The sequence below is a fragment of the Astyanax mexicanus genome, chromosome 2 (assembly GCF_023375975.1).
Source record: "Astyanax mexicanus isolate ESR-SI-001 chromosome 2, AstMex3_surface, whole genome shotgun sequence".
In the NCBI taxonomy this organism is placed as follows: Eukaryota; Metazoa; Chordata; class Actinopteri; order Characiformes; family Acestrorhamphidae; genus Astyanax; species Astyanax mexicanus.
The window spans coordinates 26619366-26647145 of record NC_064409.1 but is presented as its reverse complement, the minus strand read 5'-3'; the positions used below and the strand labels follow the sequence as shown (position 1 = coordinate 26647145).

Below are 27780 nucleotides of genomic sequence, written 5' to 3'. Positions count from 1 at the left end.
GAGGTGGTAAAAGTAGTGGGGTGGTAGAAGTGGTGGAGGTGGTAGAGTTGGTAGAAATGATAGGGGTGCTAGGAGTGGGGGTTTTGGTAGAGTTGAAAGGCAGCAGTGTTGGTCTGTGTGCTGTAGACAGGGTGGAGAATGCAGGTGTTCAGATTCAGAGTGTTTCTGAAACCATTTGCCATTAGCCTTAGCTTTGGCACACTGAATTCTGGGATATTCCAGCACTTAGCTGTGATTAAAGCACTGAACTGCGGAGGGCTTTATAATGTTAACCGTTAGTGTAGCTGTGGTGTCTGTGTGCTGTGGGTGAGTTTGGGGTGAGCTGTTGTGGTGGTGTGCTCGGTCCTGACCCTCAAAGAGGATTAGAGAAGATAAGCTGGACATTCCGCTGCTCCTGTTCTGTCACTTGTTATAAACAGGCCTTTGTTGCCATCTGGTTAATCACTGCTCGTCTGTTTTACTGACATTTACACTCTCAGACTCGTCTTAATTATTGCCATTTGTGTTAGCGCTGTGTGTGTTAGCGCTGTGTGTGTTAGCGCTGTGTGTGTTAGCGCTGTGTGTGTTAGCACAGTGTGAGTTAGCACAGCATGAGTTAGCACAGTGTCTCTCAGTTTAATGGAAAGACGGACTGATGGCTACTGTCAGAAAAACACTAATCTCAGTAATTCCCAAAATCAGATCATTTACTAATAAATGTTAATGTTTTATGACACACATAGTACCATTAGTCAGTGCTTCTGCCGAAGGAACCGATGATTAGAAGAAGCCTGTGGTCAAGAGGAGCCTATGTTTAGGGGGAGCTATTGGTCGAGGGAGGTGAGGTACAGGAGGAGCTGATCAAGAAGAGCTTATGGTCGAAGGAGGTAAGATGAAGGAGGAGCCTGTAGTAATGAGGGGCTGATTTTTAGGAGAAGAGATGATCAAAGGAGGTGAGGTGCAGGAGAAGCCGATGTTCCGGTGAGGTGCAGGAGGATCGGGGGTGGTGAGTTGTAGAAAGGGCTGATCAGGAGGTGCTAAAGGTCAAGGGAGATGAGGAGCAGGAAGAGCAGATGCTTGGGGATGTGAGGTGCAGGAGAAGCTATTGGTCAATGGAGGTGAGATGCAGGAGTATCTAATGGGAAGAGGAGGTGCGGTACAGGAAGATCTGATGATCGGGATGCTGATTATCAGGAGAGGTGAGGTGTAGAAGGAGTTTATGATCAGCAGGAGCTGATCGGGGGAGGTGAGGTATATGAACGGCTGATGATCTGAATGCGCTGATGGAAGGAGGAGGTGAGAGGTATGAGAAGCTGATGACTAGGAGGATCTGATGAATTGGAAAAACTAATAATCAGGGGAGGTGAGGTGCAGGAGGAGCTGATGATCAGGAGGAGATGATTATTTGGGGGAGTTGATGATCGGGGGAGATCGGGGGATTGGCAGGTGTTGGGATGTGTGGTGTTGAAGCTGTGTTCTGATTGGGTGTTCGAGAGCTTCAGGATGTTCTGATAATGGAGGATTGAGTGAGTTTAAGCGGAATATGGGCGGAGCTGCTGGAGCTTTATATTTTAGGCTAATTGAATTTAGCACATTCTGGATTGAGAGCTTTTCTGTAAAAAGAGTTTTGGGGTTGGACAGAGGATGTGATGTGGGAAACAATAAAACTGACAGATGATCAAGATGCAGGCTTGTGTTATTCACTGTGGACCGAATAGTAAAGCTGGATTTTTCTCATTGCAAGTTAATGAGGGGACATCTGTGAACTACACAGTGTTTTTAAATTAAGACTTTTAATTTAAGCAGGAGCCTGCTTTCTACATCTGTGTTCATTAGTTACTGTGTGTTCAAATGGAGCTGTTTGATTGACGGGTTAGTTTGTGACGTTTATTTAAGTACATATGGGTTGGTTATTGATTATTGGTTAGAGCTAATAAGGCACTGATAGTCATTTTCTGTTTTTCATTTGATGGTTCAGGGATCTAAAACTCTGTATTTTACAGTCTTCCTCTTCCTCATCAGTGTAGAGAACCCATCCCTCTGAGCTGAGGCTGATATGATTGGAGAGAGTCATTGTGTGGCACTGAAGAGGTGGAGCTCCAGTCTGTTTTTGAGCTGCACAGACGGAGAGAGAGAGAGAGAGTGAGAGTGTGAATGGAGGAGAGCTATAGACAGATCAGCTGCATTAGAGGCGGAGTGGATAAGAGAGAAAGTAGCAAAAAGGAGCGTCAGGAAAGATATAGTGTTCAGAGTAGGAGTGTGTGTGGGTGTGTGTATATGATTGTGGTGCTGCTTTAGCACAGCTTGGCGTGCGGTTTTGTTAGTTCTGATACCAGCAGTGTGTATTTGTCTGTAGGGTAGTGTGTGTGTGTGTGTGTGTGTGTGTGTGTGTGTGTGTGTGTGTGTGTGTGTGTGTGTGTGTGCGCGCGCGTGTGCACACGTTAGTTTACCGCTGGTCTTGACCGCCTGGCTGTCTTCATGGTGAAGGAAGAGGGCATTGTGAGTAGGCGGCGTTTCTCCACCTGTGTGGTGCGACCGCCGCCCCCCTCTGGACGCAAACTGATCCGCAACGCTTCGTTTGGGGGCTACAACGAGCTCCCGGCTGGCCTGCAAGGTGGGTCCTGCGTCTATTTTACCTTTACTTTTAGTGATCAGTGTGTTTAGTGATCATCTTGTTCACTAATCAGTGTGTTCAGTAGTCAGTGTGTTCAGTGGTCAGCTTGTCCAGTAGTCAGTGTGTTTGGTGGTCAACTTGTTTAATAGCCACTTTGTTCAGTAGTCAGTGTATTTCCTCGTCAGTGTGTTCAGTAGTCAGTGTCTTAGGTGGTCAGTGTGTTCAGTAGTCAGTGTGTTTAGTGGTCAGGTTGTTCAGTAGTCAGTGTGTTCAATAGTCAGTTTTTTCAGTGGCCACTGTGTTTAGTGGTCATCTTGTTTAATAGCCACTGTGTTCAGCAGTCAATTTGTTTGCTGGTCAGTGTGTACAGTGGTTAGGGGGTTCAGTGGTCAGCATGTACAGTTGTCAGCCTGTTCAGTACTCAGTGTATTTAGTGATCAGCTTGTTGTTCAGTAGTCAGTGTGTTAAATTATCAGCTTTTCAGTGTTCAGCTTGTTCAGGAGTCTGTGTTTAGTGATCAGCTTTTTCAGTAGTCTGTGTGTTCAGGAGTCAGTTTGTTTGCTGGTCAGTGTGTTCAGTGGTCAGCTTGTTCAGTAGTCAGTGTGTTCAGTAGTCAGTGTGTTCAGTAGTCAGTGTGTTCAGTGGTCAGCTTGTTCAGTAGTCAGTGTGTTCAGTAGTCAGTGTGTTCAGTAGTCAGTGTGTTCAGTGGTCAGCTTGTTCAGTAGTCAGCTTGTTCAGTAGTCAGTGTGTTCAGTAGTCAGTGTGTTCAGTAGTCAGTGTGTTCAGTGGTCAGCTTGTTCAGTAGTCAGTGTGTTCAGTAGTCAGTGTGTTCAGTGTTCAGCTTGTTCAGTAGTCAGTGTGTTCAGTGGTCAGCTTGTTCAGTAGTCAGTGTGTTCAGTAGTCAGTGTGTTCAGTGTTCAGCTTGTTCAGTAGTCAGTGTGTTTTGTGGTCAGCTTGTTCAGTAGTCAGTGTGTTCAGTGTTCAGCTTGTTCAGTAGTCAGTGTGTTTTGTGGTCAGCTTGTTCAGTAGTCAGTGTGTTCAGTGTTCAGCTTGTTCAGTAGTCAGTGTGTTTTGTGGTCAGCTTGTTCAGTAGTCAGTGTGTTCAGTAGTCAGTGTGTTTATTGGTCACTTCTGTACTGTGTGGCACTGGACTGTGCTAAGTCTTTTGGTGCTGTACAGAACTGGACTGTGTTGAATTGGACCATGCTGTTGTATAGTGTACAGTAGGTCATACTCTCTCTGGGTGGGTATAGTGGGTGGCTTTCTCTCCCCCCAACTCTCCCATTGTAATGCTGGTTGGTACAGGTTTCTCCGAGCTGATGTATCAGCTGATATCCAGCACTTAGTGCACGCTATGATGCTGAATTGGTTTTGGTTGGTAAAGAGTCTGACGTCACATGTATAGGAGTAGGTGTGCAGTGGTCCTGACCCTCCTGGTGTTGGGAGCATCAGAGTAATGGGGGCGTTTATATGATTGGATAATTGATAAATGTGGTAAAGTTAGAAATAAATGAAATTAAAACAAAAAGAATTGTGTAAGGCTGGACTGGACTGTTTTGAATTAGACAAGTGCAAAACTGAATTGTGATTAATGACGAGGTAACATATAAAAAAAAACAAGCAGTGATTAATAAATAAAAAAACGTCACGTCTGTATCTCAGGTTAAGCAGTACCAGGGTTTGGATGGACATGCAATGGATGAGTCTTTAAATGCTAACAGACACACACATTTAAACACACTAATACACACACACATACACACACGTTTTGTGTTACAGTGAAATAAAGTGATTGTGTGTGTGTGTGTGTGTGTGTTTGTGTGTGCGCACGCATGCAGGTTTGGATCGAAAGGAAGAAATCTTACCTCTGAAAGAAGACTCATCGCTCTCTATTTCTAAAAGCAAGGTATACACACACACACACCACTCACATTTATATATTTTGACTATAGAAATTAAACTTGGATATAATTTAGATAAGTCAGTGTACAGCTAATATAGCAGTATAGATTTACTGCTCTGAAACACACAGCCATGAGGGTCCAAATAGCTGCAACACAAGTGGGTACACCTTACCGTGAGCATGACCAAATTAGTAACTAATGGAATTCACCATAGCCGCACAGGCTGCTACTAGAATCTTCCTCCACCCCTCCAAGAGGACATCATGGAGCTGGTGGATGTTATACACCTTGCGTACCCCTCCACCTTCCACTTGAGAATGCCCCACAGATGATCAATTAAGTGGAGGTGACTGGAGACACATTTGGCCAGTCCATCACCTTTACCTTCAGCTTCTTTAGCAAGGCGGTTGTTATCTTAAAGTTGTGTTTGGAATCGTTATTGTGTTAGTCTGCCATGTAGCCATGTTTCTGAGGGGAATCATGTTCTGCTTCAGAATGTCACAGTACATTTTGGAATTCAGCTCCCCAGTGCTGACAGCACTTATGCAACCCCAGACCATGATGCTACCACCACCATGCTTGACTGTAAGCAACAGACATTTGTCTTAGTACTCCTGAACAGGCTGGTCCACATCCTCGTACTGCCAAGAGTATTGTTATCGTGATAAATACCATGAAATATCGTGATATTGTTTTAGGGCCATATCGCACACCCCTAGGCTGACCTCTCACTTCTTTCACTTCTGCAACAATGCTGCCACCTGTGCTTCTGTTTTTTGAAGCCAACCTCTGAATGTTAGGCTGAACATGTAAACTCCACTTCTTTGGTCGACCCTGGGGAGGCCATCTTTGTAGAGAGCAAAACTTCTTTTTCCTCAGATTTGTTTTGCCATAAGGTGCCATGTTGAATATGTGAACAGTATGAGATAATTTTACCCAAAACACCAAATCCAATAACACTGCTTTATATTGAAACCCAAGACCTTGTAACTAATGACATTATAGAGGGACAGTGGCACAATTGTTGACTGTGAGATGTAATTACTTGTGTTGCAGCTATTTAGGCAGTAATGGCTGTGTGCCGAGTTTATTTTACAGGACACTGTAAAATATGCACTTACACTGCCTGACCAAAAGAAAAGGTCACACACACAATATTTCATTGGACTGCCTTTAGCCTTGATTGCAGCATGCATTCAGTGTGTTTCATTAATTTTTCACCAAGATCTTGCATTGATGCAATAAAGTCTGAAAACATCCATTGATGTAATAATCTGGTCTGTATTCAGTATATTCAGCTGACCTCAACTGCAGTAACCTTTTTGTCCAGGCATTGTAAATCTATACTGCTATACAAAGCTGTACACTGACTATTGTTAAGATATTTCCAAGTTTTATTTCTATAGTGTTGTCCTGTTTAAAGATATAAAAAATATCTGCAGAAATGTGAGATGGTACTCACTGTTCATATACGCTGATATATGAGTGACTACAATATTAGAGTAAAGGATATGTTTGTTTCGAAAAACTGTTCAACTAAAAGTAGGCTCTTGTACCCTGTTGGAGCCATTAACCTGCATACAAGATACAGTTGGGCATAAAGGAATACAGGTTCTGTACGGCATCCTGTAGCACATTTACCCACAGATGTTGCAGCTGGGCCTGTAGATCCTGCTCTACAACCGTAGGTTGTTAAGGCCGCTGTCCCAGCTGCTCCCATGCTGTTTTGTGATGAATTTAGAGACTGGGCAGGACAAGTAAGTGTTGCAAACTGGTGCAGACCTTCCTGGGAAAACATGATCCTGCTAACGAGGCCAGTTGGATGTCTCAAAACAAGAGACACTTTTCTGAAGGATGTCCTGCACATATGACTCAGTCGTTTGTGTCCTTCCTATCACTACTAGGGGTGACCGAATGTCATATGTGATGCTCCCTAGAAAATCACTCCAGCAGTTGGAGCAGTGTGTTACTCAGCAAAGGCAGGGTTAAGGCGTTCACTACAAGACTTCATACTGAACTCGACCTCAACCTGGATATGGGTTCCAATCCTAAGCAGGCCTCTTATAACACCTCAGCAAAAGATAGTGATGGTTTGCAGCAATCCGGGGTGCAATATTTTTAGTTTGTTAACCCATATGTACACAAACACACATGTGCACACACTCTGTGGGTTTAACAGTGTGTTGAGGTGTGGTGTTTTTGATTTACAGTCTGAGACTAAACTCTATAATGGATCAGATAAAGACGTTTCAGCCTCCGGGACCAAACTCACCAAGAAAGAATCTCTCAAGGTAAGATTGTGTGTGTGTGTGTGTGATACTGATACTGATGAAACAATAGCCAGCAGAGTTAATAATCTAATCTGTAGGTTAGTGGTCCCCTAATGCTAACTAAAGGCTGACTGACTGATTGTTTATCAGGTTTAGCTGCTAACTTTTCAGAATGCAAACCTGTAGCTTATATTATATAGATGTCTTACACACAGAGTGGTCTATTTTAAGTGTTTATTTCTTTTATTGTTGATGACTATGACTTACAGCCAATAAAAACCCAAAACACAGTATCTCAGAAAATCTGAATATTATAAGACCAATTGGTACGTTTGACAGTGTGGGCAGTGTGCCAAGTTCTGCTGGAAAATATAATCTGCATGTCCATAATAGTTGTCAGCAGAGGGAAGCATGACGTGCTGTAAGATTTTTTTGAAAACGCTGCATTGACTTTATAAAACACATAGAAACAATATCAGCAGATGACATGTCTCTCCAAACCATCACTGATGGAAACTTCACACTAGACCTCAAGCAGTTTGGACTGTGTGTCTCTCCGCTCTTCCTGCAGACTCTGCTCCCTTAATTTACAAATTAAATGCAAAATTTACTGTGGTCAGCGATGGTTTGGAGATCACTCTGTGTGTAATGCATCTATGTTATACATTACACGTTATACATTATAGGTTTTACATTTTGAACTGAATTTCCTGAAATAAAGTACTTTTTCAATTATATTCTATTTTTTGTGATGCACCTGTACATAGCAATTTCACCCTGTCCTTTCTCCAGTGCTCCAAGCAACTGGACGGGAAATTCTGCACTGTTCCCAGTAGACACAAACTGTAAAAGACACAATTTCAGTAATTTTTACTGAACTCCGTTGGGTTAATGTTTCTCAGAATTTATAGGGTTAATGGTTCTTCAGACTCTATAGAATTATTGATTCCTCAGACTTTTATAGGGTTAATAGTTCTGCAGACTTTGTAGAGTTATTGTTCCTCAGACTTCTTCAGATCTCTGTGTGTCTGTGTGTGTGTGTGTGTTTGCAGGTACAGAAGAAGAACTATAGGGAGGAGAAGAAACGAGCAACTAAAGAGCTTTTGAGTACCATCACTGACCCGTCTGTAATCGTCATGGCTGACTGGCTGAAGGTTTGTGTGTGTGATTAAGAGCACTTTAGCCCTATTGACACTGGATGAGTAAAAGACATCTGTAAAAAAAAAAAAAAAAAAAAATAAATAATTAATTAATTTATGAGGAAAGTTAATAACATTTTTTATTTTCTTGTACAAGTACTTTTTGGAAATGCAAGGTTCTGATGCAGCAGTAATGATAAGACTATCAGAAGAACTCTACACTGTGCTGTAGAGTTTAGACAAACTGTGTGTGTGTTTATGTAGATCCGTGGTACTCTGAAGAGCTGGACGAAGCTGTGGTGTGTGCTGAAGCCAGGAGTGCTGCTGATCTATAAGACCCATAAGAACGGGCAGTGGGTCGGGACCGTGCTGCTTAGTGCCTGTGAGCTCATCGAGAGACCATCCAAAAAGGACGGATTCTGCTTCAAACTGTTCCACCCACTTGAACAGTCCATTTGGGCTGTGAAGGTCAGCACACACACACACACACACACACCCACACACTCCTGAGCTACACAAATAATTTTATGCAAAAAAGGAATGTTTCAAAATTGTGTGTTTGTTTTAGGGTCCTAAAGGAGAAGCTGTTGGCTCTATTACCCAGCCGCTACCCAGCAGTCACTTGATCTTCCGTGCTGCCTCAGAGTCCGATGGTAAACCTATCACCACACCCCATCCTTGGCCCAAAAGACGCACACACACACACACACACACACACACAAACTTATACACCTGTTTCCGGTCAGGGGAGATCCAAAATAAACAATTAAGGGTGCTTTCACACCTGAAAGTCCGAACCGAGGTTCATGTGTTGCTACATTGTATATATTTGGTCCGCTTATTTTTGTTTTCACACTGCAGTTTAGGGAGCGCACCAAAGACCTCCTACATCCTTTCGTCATCACTTACGTATCGATGCGTTTTCCTTAACTTGACGCTGATTGGTTTAAGAAGGACATGCGTCTGAAGTTGGCGTGTTGACAATTCAGCGGGTGGTTCATTCGGTGGAAAGCCTTTCCAGGATCAGGATAAAATGAATGAACAGATTCATTTCTTCTCCATAGTAGTGCTGCTATTGTGTTTTTTATACCAGCAGCAGCAGCTTCAGGCACAGTACTCTAGTTTAGTTCAAATTCACCAAACGGACGAGCTTGTGCTGAAGCAACTGTATCCACGGCTCATTTTTCCTGCTTTTCCGGTTATTTTGAGAGGGTACTGACTGCAGCCTGCAGGAAAGCAGAGTTGGACGTCCAGTGCATCCAGCTCCGCCCACTTTGTTAGCGTAATGCGGTCAAGTCTCTCCCACTGTGTCAGCATCATGTTTTAGCTCCACCTCTGAACGAAAGTAAACAATGTGCAGAGTAGTTAGCGGACTTTGAATATAATGTGATGACGCGGCGGGAAATTGGACGTCCAGCGCGTCCAGTCCCACCCAGTCAGTAGTAGTTGTTTATTTTTCTTCTTCTGCTGCCGTTGCTGAGGAACGCCTGCTCAGCTTCCTGTAATTGGTCCGAAAGTTCAAATCATCCAGAAGAGTGCTTTCACACTGCAGGCGAACCTGACCATGGTTCAGAAAATCCGTGGTTCGCAACCCCTTTCACACTTGCTACTTTGGTTCGAACCAAACTGAAAAATTTGAAAAAATACTGTATATCGCCATATAATCAGACGACGGTATGACGGTATGAAAACTTTGGAGTCCAAGGATAAAAAGGGCTATATGTTTTACATTACATTACATTACATTACATTTGGCAGACGCTTTTGTCCAAAGCGACTTACAATAGTCAAGTACAATGTAAAATAAGTTTAAAGGTAAAACATCTTTGGATAGGGATAAAAGGAGGACAAAGAGGAGTAATAGGATAGAGGAGTGAAGGAGGGGAAGAAGGAAATGAGGTTAGAAGTAGTTAGTGTGTTAGAGGTGTTAAGAGAGTAAGTGCTCTTTGAAGAGCTCTGTCTTCAGGAGTTTCTTAAAGATAGTGAGAGATTCTCCTGATCTGGTAGTGGAAGGTAGTTTGTTCCACCATTGGGGAACTCTGTATGAGAACAGTCTGGATTGCTTTGTGTGAATGTTTGGCAAAGCGAGGCGACGTTCACTGGAGGAGCGCAGCGGCCGGGAGGTAGCGTAAGCCTTCAGGAGCGAGTGCAGGTAGGAAGGAGCCTGTTCTGTCATCACCTTATAGGCGATTGTAAGAGCTTTGAATTTGATGCGAGCATCAACTGGTAGCCAATGGAGCTCAATGAGCAGCGGGGTGACATGTGCCCGTTTTGGCTGGTTGAAGACCAGACGTGCTGCTGCGTTCTGGATCATCTGGAGTGGTTTTACTACACAGGCCGGGAGGCCAGTTAGCAGGGCATTGCAGTAGTCGAGGCGTGAGATGACGACCGCTTGCACCAGGAGTTGGGTGGCCTGTTGCGTCAGGAACGGTCTAATTTTTCGGATGTTATAGAGCGCAAAGCGGCAGGACCGAGCAACTGAGGCCACATGGTGCGTGAAGGAGAGTTGGTCATCAACCAGAACACCCAGGTTCCTAGCAACCTTTGTCGGTGAGAGAGAGAGAGAGTCGATGCTTATAGAGAATTTGTGTTGAAAAGATGGTTTTGCTGGTATAAACAGAAGTTCAGTCTTTGAGAGATTTAATTGAAGGTGATGCTCCTTCATCCATGAGGATATGTCAGAGAGACACTGCGATATCCGTGCAGAGATTGAGTGATCTTCAGGTGAGAGGAAAAATTGATGCCCATTGCAACGCTTTGCAATATCTATGCCCCTCCTGATAATTAGTGTTTTTCTGATTCTGCTGCACATAATAATACCAGATTTAACAGATAATGATAATGAATATTGATTGTCTTCACATCACAAACAGTTCTAGGTAGTAAAGAAATGTCAAAATCTTTAGAACAGCAACAGGTCCAGGTTCCACTTAAAATTTTGTCAGATATGGTAGTCAGATATAACCTACGAGACAAAAAAGATATCATGGCCATGATATAACATACATTTTAGACCTGCCCATCAAGGCAAAAATGTAAGCAATGGGATTCAAATGGTATTACTTAATTATGTGATATAATGTAGTCTGGACAGATGATTTCTGAACGATATCGGTCTATAGTGCTTTCCTTGAACATTTCAACCAGCTATATAAAAAACAATGAGAAAGAGAACTTGAATTGAACATTACTGAGGAGGAATAGGGTAATATTTGTCATTCCCAGCCTAGAAAAAAAGCTTGCAAGATGAAATTAAAGAGGAAATTAAACCACTTTCATAATAATGTAGATCATGAGGACTAAAGGTTGATGTGACAATAAAAAAATAAAGGATTGGGGAAAAAAAACGCACCTATAGACAACTCTACACACTCAAAAACATAAAAGTGTGGCGTTATTGGATGGATAAGGAGGAGCCAGGGCTTGCATTCTCCACCAGTGTGGAATTTATTAAATAATATTATTCATGTATTACTCTCACTTTCAATGGTCAGAATATTAGTCCTGTAGGATAATGTTAAGAGTCTCGGCTCAGTGTTTAAGAAATGAATAATGTTAATTGTTTTTGTCTGCCTGTGTGTGTGTGTGTGTGTAGGTCGTTGTTGGATGGATGCTCTGGAGCTGGCTTTGAAGTGTTCCAGTCTGCTGAAGAGGACAATGATCCGAGAGGGAAAAGAGGAAACTGCAGCTGCAGCGGAAACATCACACACACACCTCAACTTTTACAGCTTGCTCAGAGCTCACAATATGCAGGGCTTCCAGTGAGTGCACACACACACACTCACAAACACACACAATAACATTAATACACACTCACTGACCAATACACACACATACACACACTCACACACACATACAATAACATTAATAAACACTCACTGACCAATACACACACACAAACACACACATACAATAACATTAATACACACACACACACACAAATACAATAACATTAATACACACACACACACTCAAATACACACATACACTAACATTAATACACACTCACTCACTAATACACACACTCACACACACAGCTGTGTACTTTGAGCAGGAAGAAGTGGATAAGTACCTAATTGGGAGAACAGAGATGTAATGGGATGTTCTGATTTTCAGAGTTCACACAACAATTTACTTTCTAATCAGCTGAAATTCCAGAGTAACAAAGCTCAAAGAACTGACAAACATCTGGAAAAAAAACATAGCAGAGGGTGTTCTGCTAGAACATGGTGGTAAAAATGAAGTGTCAGAACTGGATCATGCTCAAACAAGACAAAATTAAACTGGATCACTCAATTCATCGGATCAGTTTATATCAGTGTACACGGGTGGCTGAGTTACAGTATCATCAGGGTGAAAATATATATATTAATAAAGCGTGTGTGTGTGTGTGTGTGTGTCAGGTTCGGTGATGGTGAGCAGTTTAAGGATGTGGATCTGTACTCAGATAAATCAGACCGGGAGAACGAGCAGGAGGAGAACGAGTGGGAGAAGAGCGAGGAAAGCGACAGCGACACCAGCGAGCGGCAGGACGACTCGTACGCCGACCTGGAACCTGGTGAGAACCTGAGGGAGACAAGCTACCTCCAGCAGAGCCATGAGGAGCTGGGAGAGGTGAGTCACTTTAATAGACACACATACGCTGTGCTTTTACTTATAGGCCACTTTATTAGAAACACTGACGTGTGCTTCCTGTCTCCAGGCGGGGGAGGCGTCTCAGACGGAAACGGTGTCGGAGGAGAACAAGTCCCTGATCTGGACTTTACTTAAGCAGGTCCGACCTGGCATGGATCTGTCCAAAGTCGTCCTGCCCACCTTTATCCTGGAGCCACGATCCTTCCTCGACAAACTGTCCGACTATTATTACCATGCTGACTTCTTATCTGAGTGAGTTACACACAAACATGCACAAAGCGCACACACACAAACACTGAGAATTTCCATACTTGAGAAGCACTTCTGCATCATTCACTATATATCTGAATATTTGAGAACACCCCTTCTAATGAATGCATTTAGCAATTTCTAGATGGGACAGAGTTGGGTAGTTGGGGATGAGCTGAATTCACTAACCCTGTTTTGTTGCTGAATTCAGTCAAATCATTAATCTACTAGTCTGCTCTGAGACAGTTACTCCAACAAAAGCAGGGCAATCTCTTTTTAATAATGTTCTTTTCAGAACAAACACCAGTAACAGTGAATAAGACGTGTGTGTATGGGTGTTTGTTCAGAGCGGCGGTGGAGGAGAACGCATATAACCGTATGAAGAAGGTGGTGAAGTGGTACCTCTCTGGGTTCTACAAAAAACCAAAGGTACTAGACTGCTTTAGACCTTAGCTGTAGTCCAGCAGAATACATTCACTCCGCTGACCTCAGTGTGTGTGTGTGTGTGTGTGTGTTTGTGTGTGTGTTTGTGTGTGTGTGTTTGACAGGGTCTGAAGAAGCCGTATAACCCAATCATTGGAGAAACGTTCCGCTGCATGTGGCTCCACCCCAAAACCAGCAGCAAAACATTCTACATAGCAGAGCAGGTACACAGAATTCAGAGTCAGACCTGTATATATAATTTGTTTTTTTTACGCACATAGTTAAAAAGTATTTGCCCCTTTTGCCCCCTACAGATTTCTTGTGGGGTTGGACAATAAAACTGAAACACCTTGTTTTGGACCACAATAATTTATTATCAGTTCTGGTGGAAACAGGATTATTGAGGTTTACATTGAATTCTGTCGTGATTTGGGCAGCCGTGGTTTTACGTTTTTCTGATACAATCCGGGTTAGCACCCGAACATCCCTTTCAGACAGCTTCCTCTTACAGCGTCCACAGTTAATCCTGTTGGATGTGGTTCGTCCTTCTTGTTGGTCTGTTGACATTACCCTGGATATGGTGGCTCTTTTTACATCACAAAGACTTGCTGTCTTGGTCACAGATGCACCGGCAAGACGTGCACCAACAATCTGTCCTCTTTTGAACTCTGGTATGTCACCCATAATGTTGTGTGCATTGCAATATTTTGAGCAAAACTGTGCTCTTACCCTGCTAAATGAACCTTCACACTCTGCTCTTACTGGTGCAATAATGTGCAATTAATGAAGATTGGCCACCAGGCTGCTCCGATTTAGCCATGAAACCTCCCACACTAAAATGACAGGTGTTTCAGTTTCATTGTCCAACCCCTGTATATACTGCTTAAAAAATAAAGGGAACTCTTAAACACAGTATAACTCCAAATAAATAAAACTTCTGTGAAATCAGACTGTCCACTTAGAAGTCAACACTAATTGCCAATCAGTTTCACCTGCTGTTGTGCAAATAGAACAGACAACAGGCGGAAATTATTGGCATTTAGCAAGATACAACAAAGGAGTGGTTCTGCAGGTGGGGACCACAGACCACTTCCTAGTGGCTGAAGTTTTGGTCACTTTTGAATGTTGGTGGTGCTTTCACACTTGTGGTAGCATGAGACAGACTCTACAACCCACAGAAGTGGTTCAGGTAGTGCAGCTCATTCAGGATGGCACATCAATGCGAGCTGTGGCAAGAAGGTTTGCTGTGTCTGTCAGCACAGTGTCCAAAGCATGGAGCAGATACCAGGAGACAGGCCAGTACACCAGGAGACATGGAGGAGGCTGTAGGAGGGCAACAACCCAGCAGCAGGACCACTACTTCATCCTTTGTGCAAGAAGGAAAAGGAGGAGCAGTGCAGAGCCCTGCAAAATGACCTCCAGCAGGCCAATAATATCAATGTTCCTGCATAAACATTTAGAAACAGACTCCATGAGGGTGGTATGAGGGCCTGACGTCCACAAGTGGGGCTTGTGCTTACAGCCCAAAACCGTGCAGGGCGATTGCCATTTGCCAGTGAACACCAGGATTGGCAAATTCGCCATTGGAGTCCTGTGCTCTCTTGGACCCCTCATTGGACCCCTGTGTTACTTCTGATGCAGGACAATGCTAGACCTCATGTGGTTAGAATGTATCAGCAGTTCCTGCATGATGAAGACATTGATGCTATGGACTGTCCCGCCTGTTCCCCAGACCTGAATCCAATCCAGCACATCTGGAACATCATGTCTCACTCCATCCACCAACGCCACACTGCACCACAGACTGTACAGGAGTTGACTGATGCTTTAATTCAGGTCTGGGAGGAGATACTCAGGAGAACATCCGCATCCTCATCAGGAGCAGCCCAGGTGCTGTAGAAAGTTCATACAGACACGTGTAGCCACAGACACTACTGAGCCTCATTTTAACTTGTTTTAAGGACATTACATCAAAGTTGGATCAGCCTGTAGTGTGTTTTTCCACTTTAATTTTGTGTGTGACTCCAAATCCAGGCCTCCATTGGTTAATACATTTCATTACCATTGATGATTTTTGTGTAATTTTGTTGTCAGCACACTAAACTTTGTACAGAACAAAATATTCAGTGAGAATATTTCATTCAATCAGACCTAGGATGTGTTATTTAAGTGTTCCCTTTATTTTTTTGAGCAGCGTATATATATATATATATATATATATATATATATATATATATATATATACAGGTGCTGGTCAACGAATTAGAATAATTTGAAATAGTGCTATCATGAAATTCTTTGAATGCATTTTTGTGTAGAAAGCAAATCAGGTGTTCACCGCACCTGTCCTACTCGTTAGACTAATCACAGAACTCGTTACCTGGAAAAAAATTTGCTCAGCTGAGCTTTCCAAAAGGCCCATTTAGGCCATTTAACTGTGACAGTTGTTTTATTGAATTAGAATAATGGAGAAACCGTTTCATTGAATTAGAATAATTTTTATTTTAATTACAATCATCACTTTCTCAGTATTTTGTGGATGCCCCCTTGGCTTGTATGACTGCCTGAAGTCTCCGCGGCATCGATTTGACCAGCTTGTCGCAAGTTTCCGCACTCACAGCTTCCCAGGCAGTGGCGATGTTCTGCTTCAGTTGGTCCAGCGTAGTAGGCTTTCTGTCGCGAATTTTCCGCTTGACGATGGCCAAAAGGTTTTCAATGACATTGAGGTCAGGCGAGTTGGCCGGCCATGCCAAAACTTCAAGCTGTTTTTTAGTGAACCAATCTTTGGTCGACTTTGCCGCATGAGCCGGTGCAAGATCCTGTTGAAATATGAAGTCTTCTTCGCCGAACTGTTCCTCAACAGTCGGAATCAGGAACGTTTCCAGAACATCTTGATATACGGCAGCATTGACAGTCTTCTTGAGGAAGCAGAGTTTCCCTACACCTCGAGCGGACATGCATCCCCAGACCATAACGCTCTGGGGAAACTTGACGGATCTTTTCACGCACTCGTGGTTGTAGGTTTCGCCACCACGACGGCAGACACGAGGACCTTGGTCACCGAAGGAGATGCAGAAGCATGATTCGTCACTGAAGACCACTTTCTGCCAGTCTTCAGCAGTCCACTCGCCGTGTTCTTTGGCCCACTTCAGCCGTTTCTCCATTTGTTTCTTGTTCAGCATCGGTTTTACTGCTGGAACGCGAGATTTGAAGCCGAGTTCCCGCAGACGACGGTAAGTGGTTGATCTGGAGACGTCAGCGCCGGTCTGCTTGTTCCACAAGTCGGTGAGCTCGGAAGTGGACTTGAACCGGTTGCTGACTGCGATCTTTCTCAGGGGCCGATTCCGATTGTCTTTCATCTCGATCAGTCGATCGGCGAGCTTTTCAGGAGAGATATAAATTATGTGTAAATAGTTATATGACACCAGAATTTTTATTTTTATATGCCAATACCGCAGGGACGTATCCCAACATCAGCCACCTCACAGCCTGTTTTTCGCAGTTAGCTTACTGCTTAAAATATCTCACTTACTGTTAATAAATAACTAATATATATTATTTTATTAAGAACAACAGTAATCTAGAGCTGTTGTTCTTCCAGGTAGAGCTTAGATTGGGCTAAAAATCCAGCCTGACTCTGCCTGCCCTCATAAACTGTAATTAAGAGCGCATTTTTAGGTAAGTAACGTTACAGCAATAAAACGAATTTTTAACTAAATTTCCAAATAGTTGGAACGAGCGAAATCTACAACACAGAAGAAGACTTTTTTATTTTATGAAACTGTGACAGCGCTGTGTATTCTCCACAGTGAGGATGTGAATCACTTATCATCCCTTATCCATCTCTAATATATATATATATATATATTTGTTTTCTGGTCTGCAGGTTTCACATCATCCCCCAGTCTCTGCCTTCTACATCAGTAACAGAAAAGATGGATTCTGTCTGAGCGGCAGCATTCTGGCCAAGTCAAAGTTTTATGGTATGAAATTGATGCACACACACACACACACACACACACACACACACACACTGCAACACTGCAGTTCTGATAAGCTTTTCTGTCTTGTAGGAAACTCTCTGTCTGCAATTCTGGATGGTGAAGCCAGACTGACCTTCCTGAACAGAGGAGAGGATTACATCATGAACATGCCCTATGCCCACTGCAAGGGTGAGCACACACCCACACACACACACAAAGTTCCCAACCATTCAAACAGGTTAAATTGTGTTGCACAGTAGTAAATAGTTAGGAGTCTTACCCTTATGGGTTTACCACATGTGCGTGTGTTTGTGTGTGCATATCTGTTTAAGCGTGCATACCTGTTTGTGTGCGTGTATGTTTGTGCGTGCATATGTGTTTGTGCATGTGTGTGTGTTTGCGCGTGCATATGTGTTTGTGCATGTGTGTGTGCTTGTGTGTGCAGGTGTGTTTGTGCATGTGTGTGCTTGTGTGTGCAGATGTGTTTGTGCATGTGTGTGCTTGTGTGCGTGTGTGCATGTGTATGTGCGTGCGTGAAGGTTTTGTGTGTGCAGATGTGTGTTTGTGTATTTGTTTATGTGTTTGTGTGTGTGCAGGTATTCTGTATGGAACGATGACTCTAGAGCTGGCAGGACAAGTATCAGTCACCTGTGAGAAAACAGGATACAGCTCCCAGCTGGAGTTTAAACTAAAGGTGTGTCTCTCCTATCTCTCTATAACTCTCTCTCTCTATAACTCTCTCTCTATAACTCTCTCTCTATAACTCTCTCTCTCTCTATAACTCTCTCTCTCTATAACTCTCTCTCTATAACTCTCTCTCTCTATAACTCTCTCTCTATAACTCTCTCTCTATAACTCTCTCTCTCTCTATAACTCTCTCTCTCTATAACTCTCTCTCTATAACTCTCTCTCTCTATAACTCTCTCTCTATAACTCTCTCTCTATAACTCTCTCTCTCTCTATAACTCTCTCTCTATAACTCTCTCTCTCTCTATAACTCTCTCTCTATAACTCTCTCTCTCTCTATAACTCTCTCTCTCTATAACTCTCTCTCTATAACTCTCTCTCTCTATAACTCTCTCTCTATAACTCTCTCTCTATAACTCTCTCTCTCTCTATAACTCTCTCTCTATAACTCTCTCTCTATAACTCTCTCTCTATAACTCTCTCTCTCTATAACTCTCTCTCTATAACTCTCTCTCTATAACTCTCTCTCTATAACTCTCTCTCTCTCTATAACTCTCTCTCTATAACTCTCTCTCTCTATAACTCTCTCTCTATAACTCTCTCTCTCTCTATAACTCTCTCTCTATAACTCTCTCTCTATAACTCTCTCTCTATAACTCTCTCTCTCTCTATAACTCTCTCTCTATAACTCTCTCTCTCTATAACTCTCTCTCTATAACTCTCTCTCTCTCTATAACTCTCTCTCTATAACTCTCTCTCTATAACTCTCTCTCTATAACTCTCTCTCTATAACTCTCTCTATAACTCTCTCTCTCTCTATAACTCTCTCTCTATAACTCTCTCTCTCTATAACTCTCTCTCTATAACTCTCTCTCTCTATAACTCTCTCTCTATAACTCTCTCTCTCTATAACTCTCTCTCTATAACTCTCTCTCTATAACTCTCTCTCTCTATAACTCTCTCTCTATAACTCTCTCTCTATAACTCTCTCTCTATAACTCTCTCTCTATAACTCTCTCTCTATAACTCAATTTTTTCAATTCAATTCAATTCAATGTAGCTTTATTAGCATGACTGTGAATTACAGTGTTGCCAAAGCCTTATAACAATTAACAACAATGGTATGAACATACATAACAGACATAATAACATTTATAACAGAAAGTAATTATGATTACTATAATAATTATATCATTTATCAATAATTATAATTATATTATAATAATCATTTTCTCTGGGATGGGGTCCCCAGGATTTTAGAGGTCATTTTGAGGTGTTACCCACTGTCTCTCAGGCTGTGACACGCACTGACGTATTTGGCAGCGAGGGGGGCGGTGTGCCCCTCCCCCAGAGTGATCCGTAATTTTTCTAATAGTGAAAATGTTTCAAAATTTTGAATTAAATAATTAAATTTGTTAATGAAGAAATTTCGTGTTTCTTTGAATTTTTCACACTGTAGAAGGAAGTGCATCTCCGTCTCGACCTCACCTGTCGAACAGTGAGCACACAGTCTCTCCTCTCTATAACTCTCTCTCTCTCTATAACTCTCTCTCTATAACTCTCTCTCTCTATAACTCTCTCTCTATAACTCTCTCTCTATAACTCTCTCTCTATAACTCTCTCTCTCTATAACTCTCTCTCTATAACTCTCTCTCTCTCTATAACTCTCTCTCTATAACTCTCTCTCTCTCTATAACTCTCTCTCTCTATAACTCTCTCTCTCTCTATAACTCTCTCTCTATAACTCTCTCTCTCTATAACTCTCTCTCTATAACTCTCTCTCTCTATAACTCTCTCTCTATAACTCTCTCTCTCTCTATAACTCTCTCTCTATAACTCTCTCTCTATAACTCTCTCTCTCTATAACTCTCTCTCTATAACTCTCTCTCTCTCTATAACTCTCTCTCTATAACTCTCTCTCTATAACTCTCTCTCTCTCTATAACTCTCTCTCTATAACTCTCTCTCTATAACTCTCTCTCTATAACTCTCTCTCTCTCTATAACTCTCTCTCTATAACTCTCTCTCTCTCTATAACTCTCTCTCTATAACTCTCTCTCTATAACTCTCTCTCTCTATAACTCTCTCTCTATAACTCTCTCTCTCTCTATAACTCTCTCTCTATAACTCTCTCTCTATAACTCTCTCTCTATAACTCTCTCTCTCTCTATAACTCTCTCTCTATAACTCTCTCTCTCTCTATAACTCTCTCTCTATAACTCTCTCTCTATAACTCTCTCTCTCTATAACTCTCTCTCTATAACTCTCTCTCTCTCTATAACTCTCTCTCTATAACTCTCTCTCTATAACTCTCTCTCTCTCTATAAATTCAAATGGCTTTATTGGCATGAATTGTAAACAACAACTGTTGCCAAAGCAAACAATTCAACAAATACAAAAATAATAATCAAATTATGACAAAATTGAAGGATAATAAATAAATTACAATATGTGAGAAAAAAAAAATAATAATAATAATAATTATAATAAGAAATAAATGTACATATAGTTTATGCAATAATATATATATAATTATATAAGCAGGGTTGTTTAGTGTAGGGTGGGGCTCTGGTTTCTCAGGGTGTGGCAGTTGTGTACATATTTAGCAGATAATCCAGCACATTCTGGAATCTCTCCTAAATACAGTCTGATCAGATCTTCCTCTGTTATTAATCTGAGCGATGGGATGATGGATGTGATGTTCTGTAGGAACTGGAGTCTGAGCTGGGTGTATTTAGAGCAGGAGGAGAGGAAGTGCTGCTCGGTTTCTACCTGCCCGGAGCTGCAGTGATCACACACTCGCTCTGCTCTGGGTCTCCAGTGTTTCCTCTGTCTCCCGCTCTCTATCTCCAGGCTGTGGGCACTGAGTCTGTACATCGTCAGCGTGTGTCTTTCTCTGGGGTTTTTAATTTTAGTCAGGTAATCTGCGAGGGTGTATTCTCTATTTAATGATCTGTAACATTCTAATTTATTAATGGAGGAAATTTCATGAAGCCAGTGATTAATATAGTCTGATTGCTGTGTTTTGTGGATGGTTTGGAGGTGTGTGTGTTTGAGGGTGTAGCAGGTGGTGGTGTGAAGGTGGTGGTGGTGTTTAATGTGTGTGAGAGGGTCTGTTTCTGGGTGTGTGCAGGTATTAAGGTATGCTGTGTGGTGGGATGAGTCTGGGTGGGATTGGGACAGGTGAGAGTGGAATTTTAAAGCTCTGGTTATGATGGATAGGGAGAGAGGAAACTGGCCGAGCTCTGCTCTGCACGCCAGGTTCACCGTGCTGCGATGGACTTTTAAAATTTCTTTGCAGAATTCCAGGTGAAATTTTTCTATTGGATTCGTGTCCCATGATGCGTGTCCTTTATAAATTTTAGGTCCCCAAACTTCACTGCCATATAAAAGTATGGGTTTAATAATATAATTAAATATTTTTAGCCAGATTTGTATTGGAAGATTAAATTTGTTTAGGGATCTTTTGATGGTAAAAAATGCTTTTCTTGCTTTCTCTACCAGTGCATTCGTAGTCTTATTAAACCTGCCAGATGCACTTATTACCAGGCCCAGGTAATTGTAGTCCATACAGTGCTGTAGAGTTATTCCTCTGAATGTAAAGTGGAATTTAGATTTTTGTGATCTGGCTTTTTTTTGGAAAATCATTATTTTGGTTTTGTTGATATTAATGTCTAGGGCCCAATCTTGACAAAATTCTTCTAATATATTTAAATGTTGTTGTAAGGCTTCTGCTGTTGGAGCTAATAAAAGTAAATCATCTGCATATAATAGGAGTTTTATTTCTTTATCATTTAATTCAAGACCTAAGTTTGGAGAATTTTCAAGGGTTGTAGCCAATTTGTTGATGTATATGTTAAATAAAGTTGGGGATAGATTACATCCTTGATGCACTCCACGTCCTTGTTTAAAAAAATCTGTTCTTCTGTTCTCAATTTTTACTGCACATTTATTATCATTATATTTGGATTTAATTAAATCATAAACCTTCCCCCCTATACCAGATTCAAGTAATTGGAGAAATAGTCCATTGTGCCAAATTGAGTCGAATGCTTTTTTAAAGTCTACGAAACAAGCAAATATCTTCCCTTTGGTTTTTTGATGGACGTGTTTTTGAATGAGTGCATCTAAGGTGTAAATATGGTCTGTGGTTCGGTGTTTAGGTAGAAATCCAATTTGACATTTTGATAGGGTATTATGTTCAGTTAAATATTTTAATAGCCTGGTGTTTAGTATACTGCAGAAGACTTTGCCTAAATTACTGTTTACACAGATACCCCTGTAGTTATTTGGGTCAAATTTATCACCATTTTTATAAATTGGAGTAATTAGACCTCTATTCCAGATTACAGGAAAAAATCCACAATTAAGTACTAGATTAAAAAGTTTTAGTATGGCCAATTGTAATTTGGGACTGCTGTGTTTTAACATTTCGTTTTTTATATTATCAATTCCGCAGGCTTTTCCTTGTTTTAGTAATTTGAGTTTTTCCTTTAATTCCTGTATGGATATGGGGTAGTCTAATGGAGACTGATTGTCTTTTATAGCTGATTCTAATGTACTGAGTTTTTCAGTGATGGTATTTTTGTTTGATTCATCTGGAGTTTTATAAAGGTCTTCAAAAAACATTTTCCATATTTTGCTATTTTTAATTGAGGTATTTTTAAGATTGGTTGTTGTAATATTTTTTTTCCATAAATCCCAAAAATAATTTTCTTTAATAGCTTTTTCCATTTTACTACATTGGGTTTCTGTGTATTGATATTTTTTAGTTCTAATTAATCGTTTGTATTGTCGTAATGTTTGAAAATATTCTAGTCGCAATTGTTGGTCATTTGGGTTCCTGTGTTTCCTGTTGGCTAAATTTCGTAATTGTTTTTTGGATGTTAAACATTCCTTGTCGAACCATTTTTCTTTTGGTTTTTGTTTCAATGTTTTGGTTATTAATGTCTTTAGATTTGACTTTTTAGTTAGTTGGTAAAAAATTTTATTTAGGTAATCAGTTGCCAGATTTATGTCTTTTTTGGTAGCTTGATAGTGTGTTTGAATAAATGTATCTAACATTTGTTTAATATTTTCAGAGTCCAGTGCTGTTGTGTAATTTGTGGTACTTTCTTCTGTCCATTTGTATGGTTTAGGGAGAGGGTAAGTGTCGGTGTCTGGGTCGTGTGTGTTGGTGTTAGTTGTTGATTTTTTCAGGTACAGGACGGTTTGGCAGTGATCTGAAAGATATAATTGTGGTAAGACTACGAATGCACTGATATGTCCTGGATTGATGTCTGTGATGGCGTAATCTACCACACTGCTGCCCAGTGCAGAGCTGTAGGTGAATCTGCCCAGCGAGTCTCCTCTGGTTCTGCCGTTAACGATGTACAGACCCAGGCCTTTACACAGCTGGAGGACGTGTTTTCCGTGTTTATTAATTACACTATCATAACTTTGTCTCTGAGTGGTTATGCTTGTGTGGCAGTATAGGGTTTGTTTATGTATATTTGTTGTTTTATCTATATCAATAAAGTCATTTTCTCTTGCAGTTCTGGCATTGAAATCTCCACATAGTAAAATATAACCTAATGTCTGGTAATTATTTATTTCACTTTGAAGATTTTCAAAAATGTCTTCTGTGTAATAAGGCGAATTTTGAGGAGGTATATAAATAGTGCATAAATATATATCTCTATCATTTCCTAATAGGTTCTTGTTTAATTTAATCCATAGATAATTTTTATTATTTTTTAGAAGAGTTATGAATGATCTATATTCTTCTTTATACCACACAAGTATACCACCTGAGTTTCTACCATTTTTAATATGGGCATGTTTTGTGGGGGGTAGATATAGTTCTATGTAATTATTCGGACAGGAAGAATTTGGATGGTTATCCCATGTTTCTTGTAGAATAATTAAATCTCTATTATATATATTATTTATAAAATCTGGATTTGTAAACTTTAGACCAAATGTTGACGAGAAAGAACCTTGAATATTCCAACAACTAATTGAAAAGGAAGCCATCATCAGATAATTATAGGTATTTCACAAAGAGATATTCAATTCATTACCCAACTATAATCATTTTTTCTAATAGTATTAATTGATTTAAGTGTAAATATTAGTGCAGTTGTATCAGTGTAGATAATTTTAAAAAGTAAAACAAAAATGAGTTCATTAGTTTGATAAAGGATGGTGATAAATTCTCTTATCTGGTTGGAGTGTAGCTGGTTAGATTGCAGCTGGTTGGATTATATTTGGTTGGGATGTAGTTGGTTGGTTGGTTTTGGTGTAGCTGGTTTTGATAAAGCCAGTTGTGGTGTAACCAGGTGATGGGTAGTTGGTTGTGTGATAGCTGGTTGTGTTGTAGCTCTTTGGGTTGTAGTTCGTTGGGGAGTAGCTGGGTAGGGTGTAGCTGGTTGTGTGATAGCTGGTTGGGGTGTAGCTGGTTGTGCTGTAGGTCTTTGGGTTGTAGTGGGTTGGGGTGTAGCTTGTTGTGCTGTGGTTCTTTGGGTTGTAGTTGGTTGGGGTGTAGCTGGTTGGTGTGTAGTTGGTTGTACGGTAATTGGTTGTGCTGTAGTTGGTTGATGTGTAGTTGGTTGGTGTGTAGTTGGTTGTACAATAATTGGTTGTGCTGTAGTTGGTTGGGGTGTAGCTGGGTGTACAGTTGCTGGTTGTGCTGTGGTTCTTTGGGATGTAGCTGGTTGAGGTGTAGCTGGGTGTACGGTTGTTGTTTGTGCTGTGGTTCTTTGTGGTGTAGTTCACTGGGGAGTAGCTGGGTAGGGTGTAGGTGGTTGTGTGATAGCTGGTTGTTGTGTAGCTGGTTGTGTTGTGGTTCTTTGGGTTGTAGTGGGTTGGAGTGTAGCTGGTTGGTGTGTAGTTGCTGGTTGTGCTGAGGCTCTTTGGGGTTTAACTGGTTGAGATGTAGCTGGGTGTATGGTTGCTGGTTGTGCTGTGGTTCTTTGAGGTGAAGCCAGTCTCTCTATAACTCTCTCTCTATAACTCTCTCTCTCTATAACTCTCTCTCTATAACTCTCTCTCTATAAATCTCTCTCTATAACTCTCTCTCTCTATAACTCTCTCTCTATCTCTCTCTCTCTATAACTCTCTCTCTCTCTCTCTCTCTCTATAACTCTCTCTCTCTATAACTCTCTCTCTCTCTGTCTTCTCATCTCTCTCTCTATAACTCACTCTCTCTCTATAACTCTCTCTCTCTCTATAACTCTCTCTCTCTCTATAACTCTCTCTCTCTATATAACTCTCTCTCTCTCTATAACTCTCTCTCTCTCTGTCTTCTCATCTCTCTCTCTATAACTCTCTCTATAACTCTCTCTATAACTCTCTCTATAACTTTTCTCTCTCTCTCTCTCTTTTCCCCTCCCCCTTTTAACTCTTTCTCTCTCTGTCTTCTCATCTCTCTATATATAACTCTCTCTTTCTCTCTCTCTCTCTCTCTCTCTCTCTCTCTTCCCCTCCCCCTTATAACTCTCTCTCTCTCTCTGTCTTCTCATCTCTCTCTATATTTTTCTCTCTCTCTTTTCCCCTCCCTCTTATAACTCTCTCTCTCTCTGTCTCTCTCTCTATATAACTCTCTCTCTCTTTCTGTCTTCTCATCTCTTTCTCTATATTTCTCTTTCTCTTTTCCCCTTTCCCTTCCCCTTTATAACTCTCTCTCTCTCTATCTTCTCATCTCTTTCTCAATATTTCTCTCTCTCTCTACCCCTTCCCCTTATAACTGTCTCTCTCTGTCTCTTTCTTTCTATAACTCTCTCTCTCTCTGTCTTCTCATCTCTCTCTATATATTTCTCTCTTTCTCTCTCTTTTCCCCTCCCCCTTATAACTCTCTCTCTGTCTCTCTCTCTCAAATTCAAATAGCTTTATGGGCATGAATTTGTAAATAAGAACTGATGCCAAATAACAAATAATTAAATACATTTAAAAAATCCATAAAATTTTGACCAAAAAAATAAATAAAAACGTTTACATCTGTTTTATTTAAGAATTTATATTATGATATTCGGATGGTTTAGTTATGTCAGGTTTAGGTGGCTCTCCAACTCTCTTTCTCTCTCTCTCTCAGCCGTTTCTGGGCAGCAGTGACAGTGTTAATCAGATAAGTGGGAAGATTAAACTGGGGAAAGAAGTGCTGGCTACGCTGGAGGGACACTGGGTAAGTTCTTCTAAAGAGCAGAACACAGAGTTCAGTACACACCCACACGTGTGTGTGTGTGTGTGTATATATACAGCTCTGGAAAAATGATAAGTTTCTTTAATTTTACCAAATTGAAAACCCCTGGCAATATAAACCAGAGGAAGATGGAACTATTAAACCAAGCTGAACTGCTTACATTTTTGCACCAGAAGTGGCATAAACTTATCCAAAAGCAGTGTGTAAGACTGGTGGAGGAGACCATGCCAAGATGCATGAAATCTGTGATTAAAAAACAGGTTTATTCCACCAAATATTGATTTCTGAACTCTATAAACTTTATAAATATAAAGTTTTCTTTGCATTATTTAAAGTCTGAAAGCTCTGCACCTTTTTTTCAGCCATTTCTCATTTTCTACAAATAAATGCTTTAAATTACAATATTGTTATTTGAAATTTGGGAGAAATGTTCTCCGAAGTTTATAGAATAAAACAACAATTTTGTTAAAAAAAAACAAAGTTTATTTTACTCAAACATATACCTATAAAAAGCAAAATCAAAGAAACTGAATTAGAAACTGAAGTGATCTCTTATTTTTTTCCAGTGCTGTATATATCAGGGTGGGTTTTTAATTTCTAAAAATAAAATATATTTATGTATTATAGTTGTCCCAGGTGTTGGCCTTTTGATGCTGTGGAAATACAATCTCCCAGGTTTAACATTTAAAAAAAAAAATCATGTTTGCTGGACAAGCCTGGGATTTTGTCAACACCGTAAGACACAAAGAAACATAAAAATATGAAAGAAACATAAAATATATTTTGAATAAAAGTATTGCAGTTATTTTGACTACTGGGGGATATTTTAATCTGTTTTATTCAATCCATGTTTTTAAACTAGTTTTTAAACTGGCGAGCTGTTGACGGTGTTAATGCACATCTTATGTGTTGACGAATTAGAAGAGAGCTGGAGATAACTTCATTTAACATGGCCATCGAACTTCAAAAACTTTTCAACTGTTACATTTCAGGATAAAAGGCCATTTAATATTAATCCTTATTTTTGCACTCACACCCACTTTAAAAACAGGAACTTGGCAGTAGGCATATCAGATCTCTTGAACAGTCCATAAACCCATCAAATATACAGACCATGGAGAAAAACATTAAGAGTGTTCAATGATTCAGCCTTTGGAAATGGAAAAATCTCTGTAAATCTTGATCATAGATAGATAGATAGATAGATAGATAGATAGATAGATAGACAGATAGACAGATAGACAGATAGACAGATAGATAGACAGACAGACAGACAGACAGACAGACAGACAGATAGATGCCATGCCTGTCCCAGCTGGTCTGAATTAGAACTGATTGAGCAGTCAGCTGATACCAGCATAAAGACTCAGCCCTCACTGGAGAGAGAAGCTACTGGACAGAGGAAGGCTGAGTCAGAATGGACCCTTAAAAGACTGTTAGTCACAAGTTAAGCATCTAGAGCCCCACTTGGCAGTGTAGTAACGTTTTCAGTGTTTTTGGGTGTTGGTAGAGGGCATTTGGACTTAAATAAAGGTAAAGTCAAAGTCAAAGTGGTTTTTGTCGTCATTTCAGCTATATACAGAGTACACAGTGAAACGAAACAACGTTCCTCCAGGGACCATGGTGCACATAAACACAGTGTAGACAGAACAATAAGTGCAACAGTACAAAAGTGCAGACAGACAATACAACACAATACAGACAAAGAATAATAAATAA

At 40.8% G+C, this 27780-nt stretch overlaps 1 protein-coding gene across 7 annotated transcripts in view; it reads left to right on the top strand.

Annotated features, from left to right (window-relative positions):
* Positions 1-27780, top strand: part of osbpl8 (oxysterol binding protein-like 8) — an 85857-nt gene that overhangs the window by 42167 nt on the left and 15910 nt on the right. For 5 of the 7 annotated variants that reach the window (XM_049474121.1, XM_049474118.1, XM_049474119.1 and 2 more), the window contains 14 exons: positions 4432-4499; positions 6708-6788; positions 7820-7921; positions 8171-8374; positions 8475-8559; positions 11502-11667; positions 12310-12520; positions 12609-12793; positions 13138-13219; positions 13339-13437; positions 17100-17196; positions 17287-17385; positions 17793-17890; positions 25954-26043. In XM_049474121.1, coding sequence (XP_049330078.1) covers positions 4432-4499; positions 6708-6788; positions 7820-7921; positions 8171-8374; positions 8475-8559; positions 11502-11667; positions 12310-12520; positions 12609-12793; positions 13138-13219; positions 13339-13437; positions 17100-17196; positions 17287-17385; positions 17793-17890; positions 25954-26043 — 1667 coding nt within the window. Of the gene's footprint in view, positions 1-65; positions 2594-4431; positions 4500-6707; positions 6789-7819; positions 7922-8170; positions 8375-8474; positions 8560-11501; positions 11668-12309; positions 12521-12608; positions 12794-13137; positions 13220-13338; positions 13438-17099; positions 17197-17286; positions 17386-17792; positions 17891-25953; positions 26044-27780 lie in introns of those variants that run through there. The other 2 variants (XM_022674285.2, XM_049474120.1) reach the window with 2 other exon arrangements.